This window comes from Geotrypetes seraphini, chromosome 4 (genome assembly GCF_902459505.1).
Source record: "Geotrypetes seraphini chromosome 4, aGeoSer1.1, whole genome shotgun sequence".
NCBI lineage: Eukaryota > Metazoa > Chordata > Amphibia > Gymnophiona > Dermophiidae > Geotrypetes > Geotrypetes seraphini.
The window spans coordinates 239,477,066-239,492,715 of NC_047087.1; the positions used below are offsets into that span (position 1 = coordinate 239,477,066).

The following is a 15,650-nucleotide window of genomic DNA, read 5'->3' on the forward strand; positions in this document are numbered from 1 at the left end:
TGGGGTGGGACAGTAGAGTGGGTAGACTTGGTGGTCTGTAGCCCTTTTCTGCCGTCATCTTTCTATGTTTCTATGTTTCTATGAGTCCTAGCTACTCCTCCAGTGCCCCTCTCTGGCTGGCATTTGCCCCTTGGCCCTCTTCACCATATCATTAGGGAACTCACAGCATTTCTGCAGACCACATAAAGCACATTTTACTTCATGATGATTTATGTAATAGGCAAGGTTGATTTAGAGGCTCATTTTCAAAGCACTTAGACAAACAAAGTACCATTGGCTACTATGGTACTTTGTGTGTGTCCAGATGATTTGAAAAATGAGCCCCTTAATAATCACTCAACTCAGTCATCTGTATGCAAGTATCTATTTGGCATGCCAAAGCAAAATAATTTATAGTAAAATAAAGTACCTTTGTAAAAACTGGAGCAGCTATTATAGGTCTTCCATCTAGTCCTTGCAAGTAGTTTGCAGTGCTTTGATTCTGTAAATTAAAAAAAAAAAATTTGGTAATACAGTGCTAGTAAATTGTAATGCAAATTCCTAAAGTTACATAAAATCTGATTCTATTAAATTCAGAAGGTACATAAGTAGTGCCTTTGAAAAGGTAGATACGAATATAAGAATAACCTTATTGGGTTAGACCAAATGTCCATCAAGCCCAGTAGCCCATTCTCACGGTGGCCAATCCAGGTACCTAGTACCTGGCCAAAACCCAAAGAGTAGCAACATTCCAGTCTACCGATCTAGGGTAAGCATGGCTTCCCCCATGTCTGCCTCAATAATAGAGTATGGACTTTTCCTCCAGGAAATTGTCCAAACCTTCTTAAAACCAACTACGCTATCCGCTCTTACCACAGGTTTTAGATTTCTTTTTAAAGTATGAATAAATATATTTAGAAGATATTTGCTACTGTGCAAACATATTTAGGCCTCCCAGAGTTAGTGATAATCCATAATGTTATTCCTGACTGGGTGGTAAAGATTTTTCTTTTTATTAGATTCATTGCCAGCAAGTATACCTTCTCCTGCCGCTGACATTTTAAATATTTTGAAAGTTTGGCTATCACTTTTGTCATGCCCTTCCTCTTGTTGTGGCATCAGTAGTTAGAGTAGGGTCAGTGAGCCTCACTGTTCATGTTTCAGTTTTCTGTGACATCATTGAGGAGACTCATGTGCTACTATTTGGGTTTCTGCCAGGTACTTGTGACCTGGATTGGTCGCTGTGTCAAAAGGATTCTGGGCTAGATGGACCATTGGTCTGACCAAGTATGGCTATTCTTAAGTTCTTATATCCCCAAAAGGGGAGGAGGGATAAAGAGAGAGAATGCCACCATTATAGAACTTCCCATCATAGGGATAATTCTGTAACAATTCACTTATTTTTAGGTGCTAAGAAGTTGACTGGAGCTTATTTTATAAAGAAAAGCATTCACCTACTTTTCTTTATAGCAGGACAAATATGCACCTATATTTTAGGTGTGACTATTCACACCAGTATAAATGCTTGCACCTACACTGCCAAAAAACACACGCAAATTATAATATTCTATCTTCTGTCCCCTGGATTCTGTATAAGTCACCCAAATTTGAGTGCCCAGTTCGGGCACATGAAAACTAATTAATTAAGTGCTAACAATCAGAGTTAATAAGCACTTCATTGGCAGTAATTAGGAATTACGTGTGGATTTGTCCTTTACCTTATTCTATAACACGTGTGCCTAAATTTCATAGAGGGCACCTCCAAAGAGGTGTGGCCATGGGAGTGGCATGGGTAGATTCGGGGCACTCCCAGAAATTAGGTGTAATGTTATCGAATGCCTACTGCCATCAATCAGGCATCAACATTTATGCCAGCCTTTGACAGGCGTAAATTCTCTTGCCCAAAGTTAGGCACAAAGCCTGAAATTCTATAAAGGGCACCTAAAGTTAGAAATCTACATTGGCATACCTAGCTGTTGTAGGTGCCTAATTTAATTGAGCAACAGGCTAAATCGGTGCCAGTAATTGGCACTCAATACTGCTTAATTGGTACTAATTGGAGTTAATTGACAGGCACTTAACTTGGTGGGCGTGATTCTACAACAGGCGCCTAGTGCAAAGCACATAGTTATAAGAGAGTGTGGTTAGGGGGCGGGTTGTGAGCATGCTTTTGAATTGATCTAGGAGCCTTTGGGTACCTAAATAAGATGCAGGAGTTTGATCTAGGAGCCACTGGGTGCCTAACTAAGATGAAGGAATTTGATCTAGGAGCCATTGGGTACTTAATTAAGATGCAGGAATTTGATCTAGGAGCCATTGGGTGCCTAACTAAGATGCAGGAATTTGATCTAGGAGCCTTTGGGTGCCTAACTAAGATGCAGGAGTTTGATCTAGGAGCCACTGGGTGCCTAACTAAGATGCAGGAATTTGATCTAGGAGCCTTTGGGTGCCTACCTAAGATGTAGGAATTTGATCTAGGAGCCATTGGGTGCCTAACTAAGATGCAGGAATTTGATCTAGGAGCCACTGGGTGCCTAACTAAGATGCATGAATTTGATCTAGGAGCCTTTGGGTGCCTAACTTAAATGCAGGCATTTAGGCCAATAAACAACCCCTGGCATAAATAGGCAGTACAGGAAAAGGGTACAGATAAGAGTAACTTGCCCAATAAACAGAGTTGAAATGAATCCTGCCCCCTCCCCTGTTCCACATAAGCCCAGAAGGTAAGAAGAGTATCCTCCTCTTCGTTTATACAGCCTTCTGGGTACAATGTAAGAATAAGTACCAGGAATGCCTTAAATAAAAAAAAAAAACACAACAACTTAACTCTATTAGATTTTAATATTTCTAGCTCATTTCAATTTTCAAGAAGCCATCTGTGCTGGGAATATGCAACTCCCTGCCTAAATGCAGGATGGTTAAATCCGCATCATCCATCTCCTCTGTTTCAAAATGGACTGCTTATCACCGCAAAAAAAAAACTCCAGCTGTTAGCAGGTACGAGAGTCTTCAGAGAAAGAGAAAAGGGCAGTGTGTACTTTAAAGCTAACTCATCACCATTTCCCCATCTCCTTTCATCATCGAAGTATCTTTTAAATGGTAGTTCAGAGGCCACAAACTATTATTTCTGTCTTAGCAGTACTTCAGCGCAAGACTGTTCCTTGTGAAGAACCAATGACAAGGTTTGCCTTAAAGCAGTCTTCTACTATTCATACTCGGAATAATCTAACTATCAAACAGAAAAAAAAAATGCTGCTGCTTAGGATACATGTTCAAGTGAAGCAAATTCCCCAGAGTAACTAATAGATGGAGCTGTGGAAGGAGAACCAGGGAAGCCAGGGCAACTCAATTCACCCTTTGAAGCCTCAGGTACAAATTTACAGCTAGAGTTACTAGAGTATGTGTATTTCCTTCATATATGCTTAATGCCATTAGTGTTCACAATTAGTAACTAGGTCTGATTTCATAAAATGGGACCTATGCTAAAATAACTCATACTAAGAAGGTAATGTATGTCAGTATTGTGAGCCTGCTGGGACAGACAGGGAAAAATGCTTGAGTACCTGAACAAATTCATGTAAACCGTTCTGAGCTCCCCTGGGAGAACGGTATAGAAAATTAAATAAATAAATATACAGGTAGTCATTGACTTATGACCTACCCAACTTATCACTGTTCAACTTTATGACCGGACCCGACTGCGGCAGCCATTCTCCATCCCTCTCTCCAGAACAGGTGTAGACTTCCCCCTGGGTCTATCTTAGACTCTGGCAGTCCAATGGGGTGAGTCGGGGCAAAAGTGATCCTCTTACGCTCCTGCTTGTGTAATCTTGCTGAAAAATATGGCTATCGTGAGTTCCTACGGCAACCTTGCAAGACTGCCGCGAGGTTTGGCAGTCTTGTGAGATTGCCGCGGGAACTTATGGCAGCCATTTTCGACTTATGACCAAATCAGGTTACAACTGGTTGGCGAGTAAATCGACAACTACCTGTATTTATATATACAGGTTGGCGAGTGATCATAAATCGACAACTACCTGTATTTATATATACAGAAAGAGAGAGAGACTAGTAGGATGAATTGGGTTACTCTTCTAAGACGTGTTCAAGCAACCCCAGAGATCTGCTCTCTTCAACGTAAATCCCTGGTTGTCATGCTGAACCCCTCTCATGCTATAATCCTAGTGCTTAAATGTAAATGTCATTTCTGAACTAAGAACACTACCACTTGCCCACCCCCTTTTGGACTGCCGCTAAAAGATTTGCGTATGGATCTTTATAGAATAGTGCTTAGGAAGATGCATGTGCAAATCTTAATTGAAACCAATTAACTGCATTAACAGTTATCACTTATTACTCAATTAAAATGTACACACAAATTATATGCATAAACTTGATTTGCATACATTGCCTCCATTATATGCAATTTTTTTCATGCATATTCATTATGGATATCCTGAAAACCTGACTGGCAAGGGACCGAATTGAGAAACACTGACTTGTAGAATACTACGTGTTCTAAGGCAACATTTTACTCACTAATATTTGCACCAGCCCATTACATAGCGCGATTGTGCTTAAATATTAGTGTGCAAATGCCAACTTGCACTCTACTGTATAATAAAATCTGAGCACCCAGATGTCAATACAGAATGTGCGCTTAGTGCCTTGCTTTTTAGCTTCCAAATATGAGTGAACTTTTCGTAGACTTTAGGAACTTTTTTATTTCCAGATATAATTTGAATGCAATGCTCCCTCTATGGATTGGCCAGGTGCATGCAATTTTTTTGTCACGTGAGCAACAAGTTCTAAAAAGATTTTTTCGTGTGAGCAACGCATTCTAAAAACCAACAATTTTCCAGATTGGCGATTATTTTTGTGAGCGACCATGGAAAATCTGCGAGCCACACTCCTAGAATGTATGAGTGATTGCCCATGTGCTCAGCATGGCACAAAGAGAATCTAGTGAAATGAAATTTATAGGTGAAATATAGCACTTCACAATCCTCTGACGAAGTCTTTGGTGAAATGCCCTCTCCCCCTACCCATTACAAGACAAGTGCTTGTTTAAATTGCTCTACAGATTGGTTTAGAGACTTTAAAATTGTCTTGCCTTGAACTAAAGATTTTTTTTGTTTCATTTGGAGGAGGGTTTTTTTTTCTTCTTCTTATGATAGAAACTAGTCCTGTTTTGTGTTTGCAATTCAGTTATCAAGCTGTGCTGGGACTTTTGAGGCTTTTTCCTCCAATTTTTGTATGAATAAGTGCGTTTTTACTTCCACCGGTTTATGTTTTAGTTGCTCTGCTTAGAGGGAACATATATTGAATAGGATGATTCTTATTGATGCTTTACTTGAGTATCTGGTTTTCCCTTCTTTTTTTTGTAACATAGTAAACACACTTAGGGCTCCTTGTGCTAAGCCATGTTAGGGCTTTAACGTGCGGAATAGCGCGCGCTAAATTACCGCGCGTACTAGACCTTAACGCCAGCATTGAGCATTAGTTCTAGCCGTATAGCGTGGATTTAGCGCAGCTTAGTAAAAGGAGCCCTTATAGGAGGAAATTCTATAAATTGTGCTGAATATTTGGCACCAATAAAAACCGGTGCTCAACTTAATTCTATAAAGGGCAGCCCAGGATAAGCAATCTTTATAGAACAGCACTGAGTGCTGAATTCTGTGCTCGGCATTGGGCAGGAGTACTTAAACCAGCTGAACTACTACTGCTACCATTTATCATTTCTATAGCGCTGAAAGGCGTATGCAGTGCTGTATATATATCAATCATTTTATCACGCTGTTAACAGCCTTACACTGAACTGAGTCCAATTGAACTTCTATCCTACTTCAGCTTAATTTTCTTTCTTTTTTTTTTTTTTATAATCTTTATTCATTTTAAAACACTTTCAATAAGTGGAAACAACATAGATTACACATTTAACACTTTAGACATCACTTATGATTTTACAAGATTCATACAGATCATTACCCTCCCCCACCCATCTTAATCTTTGTTATTAAAGTAATTATAAAATTTTATCATATGTTCCAAGATATATTATACATATTTTAAACATAAGTTATACATATGATTAATCAGACTTATTTATCAAACCTAAAAAAAAACCCAACCCCATCCTTACAACCTATTATCATCTTTATAAATAATTAAAAGACCTTATAATCCCCACTTCCTGGATGTGCTTTTTTTTTTTTTTTGCTTTTCTTTTTCATTCATTTTCATTCTTCTTTTCTGAGTTTTAACATTGTTTTCTTCTTCTATTATATGTAAACTAGTGTTTAAGCCCGTTACATTAACGGGTGCTAGAATATATGGCTGTCTGTCTTTCTTTCTTTATGTCTCTCTCCCTGCTCCTGTTTCTTTCTTCCTTTCTTTCTGTCTTTCTCCCTCCTGCAATTTTTTTCTCTCTCTCCCTGGCACCCTTTGCCTGTCTGTCTTTATTTCTGTGTCTCTCTGGTCCCCTGTCTGTCTTTATTTCTGTCTGTCTCTCTCCCTAGCCTCCTTTGTCTGTCTGTATTTCTTTCTGTGTCTCCCCCCCCCCCCCACTTTCCTTTGCAGAAGCAGCAGTGCTATTTCCCTTCCCCTCCAGATCCCTGTGAAGTAGTAGCAGCATTTCCCCCCACCCACCCCCATTCCCTTCTCTCCCTCCCCCCACTTTCCTTTGCAGAAGCAGCAGTGCTATTTCCCTTCCCCTCCAGATCCCTGTGAAGTAGTAGCAGCATTTCCCCCCACCCACCCCCCCATTCCCTTCTCTCCCCCCCCCCCACTTTCCTTTGCAGAAGCAGCAGCGGTATTTCTCTTTCCCTCCAGGTCCTTGCTGAAGCAGTAGCAGCATTTTCCCCCACCCCCCATTCCCTTCTCTCCCCCCCCCCCACTTTATTTTGCAGAAGCAGCTGTGATATTTCCCTTCCCCTCCAGATCTCTGAGAAGTAGTAGCAGCATTTTCCCCCACCCACCCCCCATTCCCTTCTCTCCCCTACCACCACTTTCCTTTGCAGAAGCAGCAGCGGTTTTCCCTTCCCCTCCAGGTCCCTCCTGAGTAGTAGAAACATTTTCCCCCACCCCCCATTCCCTTCTTACCTTGAGCTGCCCTGCTCCGTTCGGCCCCTCCCCCTTCCCTTCCCGTGTGCTGGCCTGCTGCGGCTGAAGGTTTTTTTCGGCGACTCCTCCTGTTAAAACTCCCCCCCCTCCCGCAACCGCTCCTGTTCAAAGCGGCCTGCTGAGGTTCGCGGCCGCTGTAACGAACCTCGCAGGCCGCTCTCCAACTCGGTAGCATGTTCCCTCTGACGCGATTGCGTCAGAGGGAACGTGCTACCATGTGGAGAGCGGCCTGCGAGGTTCGTTACAGCGGCCGCGAACCTCAGCAGGCCGCTTTGAACAGGAGCGGTAGCGGCTGTTGCAGGAGGATTGGGGGGGGGGAATTCGTGAGCGGCGGCAGGACCATGAGGCGGGATTGAGTTTTTCGGCTTCCCCTATCTGGGGAAACCGCCGTGCCGAACTGAGCTGCGCGTGGGGCCGTAGTAAGCGCGGGGCATGCTGCAGTCTTGGCGGCCACGGACATACGGATCATGGAAGCACGCCGATAAGACTGCGCATGCGCCGCCTACGGTTTTATTATATAGATAGTTCCTACCATCTCTTTTCAGGCTGTATAGCATAGATTGTGATCCTGTCTGGGACAGGCAAGCAATATCTATGTGCCTTAATACTATGCTACAGTTTATCTATCTTTAATACTAACAATTTTCTTTGATGTAATTATTTATTTATTTATTTCGATTTCTATCCCGTTCTCCCAGAAGCTCAGAATGGGTTACAAGTAGACATTCACAACCGTTTGAAAACAGACTAGTCATGACAACAAATAGGTTACAGTAGGCAATAACAGAGCTTATTCTAGAGACCAGGCTGGTCATAGCGAAGAGTACTAGGAGAAGTATATTGAGGAGGCAGTTTTTAATGGCCCGATTGGCGGAAGAGGAAGGTCAGTTAGAGGTGTATAGGCGTAGCTTGGATGCTATGTAGGCTGGGGTTTTTGGTAGAATCTCTTGTGTGTCATGACCAGGGCTTTGAAGATGCATTGCTTTTTGACTGGTAACCAGTGAACTGCATAGAGCGCTGGAGTAATGGGGGTCATTGTAGCTGAGGTTGTATAGGAGTCAAATTGCTGAGTTCTGGACTTTTTGGAGGCGTTTTACATCTCTTGTATTCCTGCTATACACCGCCTCAAACCGCAAGGCATTGCGCGGTATATAAATAAATACTTATGTTATGTTATGTCATTTATTATTTTATTTTTATTTTAATAATTTCTGTACCGTTTCATACCAAAACGGTTTACATACATAAAATATAAAAACAAATTAAGACAAATAAAAACAGAAGGATTCATTTCTTGCAGCAAATCATCAAACAAGTGTAATCAATATTCAAAGGAATGCATTAACAAATAATTGTGGTTTAAGTAACTTTCTGAATGAACATCTATCACTGCACTTCCGAATTTGCCCAACAAGGGAATTCCACAATTCTAGTCATTGCCTTGGGGCTCCTTTTATGAAGCTGCAGTAGCATTTTTAGCATGCGCTGCAGATTAGCGTGCGCTGCCCTCTGCACTATGCGGAAAAACTAATGCCAGCTCAATGGAGGCATTAGCGTCTAGTGTGCATGGCATTGCAGCTCGCGCTAAAACCGCTAGCGCAGCTTAGTAAAAGGAGCCCTTAGTTTCCACATATTTCGGGTTGACACTTGTCTTTAACAATGCAGAATTTTCATAGCATAATGATCTTGTTGGTTGATAACCAGCCATCTTATTCTTAAAGAATTCAGGGATCATGCCGTATAGAAATTGGTGACAAATCATGACTGCCTTATATTGGATTCTAAATGCATTGGCAACCAGTGCAGCTGTTGGAGATACGGTGTGATATGCTCATATCTTGGTGTTCCTGTTATCAATCTAGCTACGGCATTCTGTACCACCTGTTATATTTAACATTCAATGGATGGTCGCTGCTCAGATCTTACAATCTAATTTGGACAGGCAGACATTTCAGGCTCAAATCCTGGTGCACAAGCTGGATGCAGATCTCTGTCATTCTGTAACACGGTGCACATCTTTTGTGAATGCCCCTGACCCACCCATGCCTCTCCCTTGTCCACGCCCCTTTTTGAGTTTTGCACGATCCAATTTAGGTGCCCACTGTTGCAGACTGGTGAGCAGCCAGATTGGCACCCAAATTATAATTAGTGCCCAGTGCTTGCTAACTCCAATAATTAAATCATTGAAGACCATTAACTAATTATTTTGGGTGCCAGTCTGGGATGAGCACACAATTTTGGACATCCAAATTTGGGTGACCTTTATAGAATCTGGGAGGTAAGAAATAGAATTGACCCCCATGTATTAACTGGAGTTTTGCCTTGTCTAGAGATAGAAAGTTTCTGATATTCAGTGATAATGATTTTCACGTAAAGAGAGTGAATCTTTTTACCTGCTGTGGAGAGCTTGGCGATGCTTGCTGGGCCACAGCGGACTGTCCTTGAGTCACATCTTGACTGACGGTGCTGGGCGTGTGGGATGATACAGTTGCAGTAGAGGGTGACTTTTCTACCCTGCATATTTAGAGAAATAAGCAAAAGTTAACTTAGTCAGTATGGTTCCTAGTTCACCTTTATCTAATGTACTGCAAATAATACAAATATCTAAGAGGTTTACATTACAATAAAGGGGAAAAAAGGGAAACAAAACAATAGGAGGCCTGGATTACATTGGTTTGTAAGTAAGAGAGAGGTGAAGAGAGTTTAAAAAGCAGTTGAGGCTGTTTTCTGATATTTGAGAACTTGGGAAACTGCTGAGGACAGTGATGTTAGTGGAGATATCCTCTTGACTGAATTGTGATTCTGATTGTAAATGTTTTAGATGTTGCTATCTGCTTACTTATGTATATGTTATTTCCATGCCGCAATTGTCAACAAGGATTCATTGTGGTTAACAATAAGATTTGAGATCAATCATTACAATTATAATAAGATTCTAGAGAGCATTGGAGAATAGCGGTTACAAGGAAAAGGGCCTGACGTAGATATAGTGGTAAACAATTGCAGATTTTTGGACCCTGGAATTCAAAGGTAGATTCAAATAGCTTTTCCTGTTGAACTTGGTGGGAGGAAGGACAGGTCAGCTTCAGGAGTTGTGTCTTTCTTGAGTTATAGAAGGAGCAGGGAACCTTGATGCCCAATACTAGTCCATTAGAGTAATCTTGCTTTGTAGGTCATGCAAGCGATCTTGAAATGAACTCTTTTTTTTCCTTTGTCAGCCAGTATAATTCTCCCAATAGCGGGCTAGTCTTCTCAAATCTGCCTACTCCAAAAATTAATCTAGCCATGGTGGTCTGGAGTAGTTACAATCTTTGATATTCCTTCTCAGTGATGCCATAGTGCAAAGAGTTACAATAGTCTTGTGCAACCATTCTGAAATTATTTTGGCTTAGGAGGGAACTAATCGTTCTTAGTTGTCTTAACCTAAAAAATAATTTTTTGACCAAGGAGTCGATCTGATATCCAAAAGTAAAACAAGAATCTAGAGCAATGGATTGTATTTTGGAAGTTTTCTCAATCTTAAGGATACCTCCTTTAGTTAACACTAGATCTGTGCAGGGTAGTGAGTTATAGCCACCATACCAGAGCACTTTGTTCCTCAGTTTATTAAGTTTAAGGAAATTCTTTTGTGTCCAAGAACTCAGGTCTTCAATAGTCTTTGTTTGGTGTTGTAAGGTGATATCAAAAGAATCTTTGGCTATACAAAGTAGGAAAATATCGTCTGCGTATAAAAATGTGTGAACTTGAGGGGAGAAGAATTTTTTTTCCTAATCCTTTTAAGTAGATGTTGAACAAGGAAAGAGACAGTGGAGAGCCTTGGCGCACTCCGCAAAGAGCATTCCATTTTTGGGACTTCTTATTTCCCTTTCTTACTTCATAGGTTTTATTTCCTAAGAATTCTGAAAACTATTTTAGAACCACTCCATGTATGCTTAGTTCACTCAACTTTAGAAGAAGTAGAGTGTGATCCACTGTGTCAAATGTGGCTGAAATGTCAAATGATAGTGACACAGATTGTTCACCCTTACATAGATACGATTTTGTGTTTGATGTTAGCTCAAGTAGTAAGGATTCTGTACTCTGCAACTCCCTGAAACTGTGTTGTGAGCTTGGAAGACCATCAAGATCAGAGTACCATTAAACTAAGATACAAAAGGAAGGGAGAGTATGTAATGTGATATAACTTTGAAAGTGATGCTGTAACGGGGCAAAAATCAGCAGGATAGACAGAGGTATATTGTAATGGTAGTTGATAAGCTAAAGTGAAACAATGTATTTTTAGTACAGTTTTTAATTTTATAAATGATAATTTGGGGAATGAAGATCCAAGGGCAGAGAGTTCCAAAAAGTTGGTGTGACAACACTAAAGCAGGAAGATCGAGCAGAATGGTTTTTTTTTCCCCCCTGTGAAATGGTTTTCCATATTCTTCTCATTTAGAATACTGAATGTCAGTCATATTTAACAGAAAGCTGTGATGTAGATATGTATGGGAAAGATAGTAAAAGTACATTAGCAACTGGAGTATGATATGGAATTCTATGTAAACTAATGGGTCAATATTTAACCAGCTACAGCAGTCAAAAATATCTGGATATTCAGAACCTTTAGCTGGATAACGGCCAGTTTCTAAACATCCAGACAAGGTGAACGAGGTCAGAACTTTACCAACAGGCAGTATGCTAAAATTTGGCCAAGTTGGGTCTTTTCTCAATAAATTTGAATTGGTAATGACCTTGATGTGTACAAGTGGAAGCTGCAAAATTTTTGCTTCTAAATAGAAGGTGGAAACTGCCAGATTTATGCTGCTTATTTTTTCTATGTATATATTTATAAAATTACTGCCACTGTTATACATGCCAGCAAATATATGTGCCCGCCTGCATATCCTTGTTGGTAATTTACAAAAGGCCCTGCCTTCACATCAATCAGCCCACCTTTATCCATATGTGTATTCATAGCTTCAAAGACTTCGAATAGATTAGTAAGTCATGACCTGGCGTTTCTATATTGGTGCATGTATTCCATATAACCAGGGATTTTGTTCTTACTACTTGCTTCCAGTATTGTACCCTACACTGACATCAGGTTCACTGATCTGTATTTACTTGGATCACCCCTGGAGCTCTTGTTGAAAATCTGCTCTGGCCCCCCTCCAGTTCTCAGGTACAAGGAAGAAAAATGTTTAAAAACAACATGTGAAGTCATCACTTACTGAGCCATTTCTTCTTTCTGGTCACCTTCAGATTCAGAGGAAGAAGCACCTATAGAGAAACAAAATTTTATAATTATTTTAGTGATTTAGAGCAGTGGTTCCCAACCCTATCCTGGAGGACCACCAATCAGGTTTTCAGGATAGCCCTAATGAATATGCATGGAGCAGATTTGCATGCCTGTCACCTCCGTTATATGCAAATCTCTCTCGTGCATATTCCTTAGGGCTATCCCAAAAACCCGACTGTCTGGCGGTTCTCCACGACAGGGTTGGGACCCACTGATTTAGAGGAAGCAATTATCTGGATACTGGCTGCTGTTATCAGGATAAATACCTAAATCACTATTCGATGATACTATCCAGAAAGTGCCACCAAATATCCCAAAAAATCACCTCAGCACTCAAATAATGCCACCAGATATTCTTACAGACCACCTTAGCTAAATCCAGATAGCAATACAAAATATCCTTACAGAATGCTTCAGCACTTGCCTCCATCAAGTTTCAAGTTTCAAGTTTATTAGGTTGCTTGTTGAATCGCTTAATCAAACTTCTAAGCGATGTACAATAAAATATAAATGAAGGGAAACAAAAACATTACATACAATTTCTCAATTATAACGTAAAAAAAAAAGGGTAAAAAGGGAAAGAACTCCATTTTTTATAGTAAAGAAAGAACATAAAGGGAAAACACATAAGGAAGTTAAAATTGGCTGAAAAATAATTTACTAAAATAACACTGTATAAAAATTTTTACTTAATTTGCAAATGCATCCTTGAACAAAAAGGTTTTTAATTCGCATTTAAATTTCCCGAACACTTTCTCCTCCCGTAAAAACATAGGAAGCGCATTCCAGATCTGGGGGGCTGTACATGAAAAGATATATTGTCTTCTTGTGCCTATTACTTTCAAAGTAGGAATTGATAAGAGATTCCGTTCACTAGATCTTAAAGTTCTTTTAACAGAATATGGGATAAGTAGTCTGAATAAAAATGCTGGAGTTTTATTTTCTAATGTTTTAAAGATAATAGTACATAATTTGTGTGTAATTCTGTGTATGACAGGAAGCCAATGAGCCTTTTTAAGGAGTGGTGTCACATGGTCGAATTTTTTAGATTTTGTTATTAATTTAATGGAAGCATTTTGAATAATTTGTAAACGTTTAATTTCTTGTAACGTAATTCCTGTAAATAATGAGTTGCAATAATCGATTTTAGACATCACCAGAGAGTGAATAAGAATATTAAGTGCTCTAGGACAGAGGAATTTAGAAATGGATCGAATTTTCCGCAATCTATAGAAGGTGGTTTTAACAATACTACTAATATGATCATGATAATTTAGTTTGTTATCAAAAATTACTCCTAGAATTTTAGTATTTTTAACTAATTGAAGAGGAATATTTTGAATCATAATAGGAGTAACTAAGGAAAAGTTTTCCTTCCAAGGAAACAGCATGATGTTAGTTTTTTTAATATTGAGAGCCAACCTGTTTTTGTCCAGCCAATGATGAATTTGTTCCAGTTTCTCATTAATTGTCAGAATTTCATTTATATTGTTATTATTGAGGGGGTACAATAATTGGATATCATCAGCATAGGCAAAAACATGAAATCCTATAGATTGACATAATGTCAACAGAGGTGCCAAAAATATATTAAAAAGTAAAGGTGAAAGGATTGATCCTTGAGGAACCCCATATGATATTTGTGAAATTGAGGAAGAAGAATCATTAAAGATTACTGTAGATGTGCGATTACTGAAGTAAGATGCAAACCAAGCTAGAACATCATCTGTAACCCCAATAGATTGAAGTCTAGCAAGGAGTAAACCGTGATCAATCGTATCAAACGCTGCTGAGAGATCCAGAGAAGTTAAAAGCACCGATTGATGATGATCCAAGAAATATTGAATTGAAGTTGTCATACCAATTAGTGAATGTTCTGTACTATGGTGTTGTCTAAAACCGGTTTGATTAGGATGTAACACGTTTGTTTGCTCTACAAACTCTGAAATTTGTTTAAAGACGATTTTTTCTGTTAACTTTGCTAAAAATGGAATGTTGGATATTGGTCTAAAATTAGACAAATCATCATGATTAGCATTTTTATCTTTAAGAATAGGTCGAATAAAGGATTTTTTCCAATCTAGTGGAACTGTTTGTTGTTTTAGACTTTCTGTTACTAATACATGAATCCAAGGTCCAAAGATGTCAAAGTATTTTTTAAGAAGAAATGGTGGTATTGGATCTGCTTTTGAGCTTCTGATATTCAGAGTTTGAAGAGTAATTTCAATCTCCTTAAGGCTCGGTATTTTAAATTTGGAACATTTTGAAAATAATACATCTTGGTCAATCTGATCTAATTCAATTTTAACATTAGCATTATTAAAGGTTTTCCTTATGTTTGAAATTTTTTCATTAAAATAGTCAGAGAGTTCTTGGGCAGAGGGAATTTTACTATTTAACTCAAATTGTTTTTTATTATTTGGTGTGATATTATTGAGAATAGAATATAAAAAAGAAGGGTTTTTAGCTTTAAATATTTTCTCAGAATAATATTTCATTTTTGTTTGATTTATTTTCGCTTTATAGAATTCTGAATGTTCTCTGAAAAAGGTAAGATTGGTTTGAGTTTTATTATTCCTCCATCTTCGTTCAAGGGTTCTCAATTGTCTTTTGAGAAGTGAAAGTTCTGCATTGAACCATGGATTACAAACTTTACGGGCGGAGATGGTTTTAGTTTGAATCGGAATCAAATTATCTAATGTGGTTTGAATTGCCATATTCCATTTGTTGTTTAGATCATCTATAGTGCTAGAGGAAGCTTCGGAAAAGTCAAAATCCCATGCAGCTTGTAGAGATTCGGAAGAAAGATCCTTGAAATCTCTATAACTAATTGTTTGGCGTTTAATTTTATGGTCAATGCTATGGCTATTGTATGTTAGAGAGATCAGATAGTGGTCAGACCATGGAACTGGAAGGCAATGATTGAATGTAAAATTATTCCTTTCTGAGAGAGGAACTAATACCGAGTCTATAGAATGACCTGCTTGGTGAGTTGCCTGGTTTATTAAAGAACATAAATCTAATTGTTTGATATAAGAGAGGATGGTATTGGAGAAGTTATTCTGATGGTCATCGAAATGAATATTGAAATCACCTAAAATTAGTGGATTTAAAGATGAACTTCCAAATTCAAAAAGTAGAGATTGTAAAAGAACAATATTTTCTGAATTGACTGGCGGGGGTAGATAGATTAGTAAGACATCTATTTTGGGTTTTGAATGTATGGTGAGATGGAGATATTCAATTGAAGCATACCCTGTAGAGTTAT

At 39.1% G+C, this 15,650-nt stretch overlaps 1 protein-coding gene across 8 annotated transcripts in view; it reads right to left on the reverse strand.

Moving 5' to 3' along the window:
* The window catches only part of MYPN (myopalladin), a 314,293-nt gene that overhangs the window by 119,605 nt on the left and 179,038 nt on the right, over positions 1–15,650 (reverse strand). For all 8 annotated transcript variants that reach the window (XM_033941751.1, XM_033941752.1, XM_033941750.1 and 5 more), the window contains 3 exons: positions 12,315–12,363; positions 9,495–9,615; positions 410–481 (listed from right to left, as the gene is read on the reverse strand). In XM_033941751.1, the coding sequence (XP_033797642.1) occupies positions 410–481; positions 9,495–9,615; positions 12,315–12,363 (242 nt within the window). The remainder of the gene's footprint in view (positions 1–409; positions 482–9,494; positions 9,616–12,314; positions 12,364–15,650) is intronic.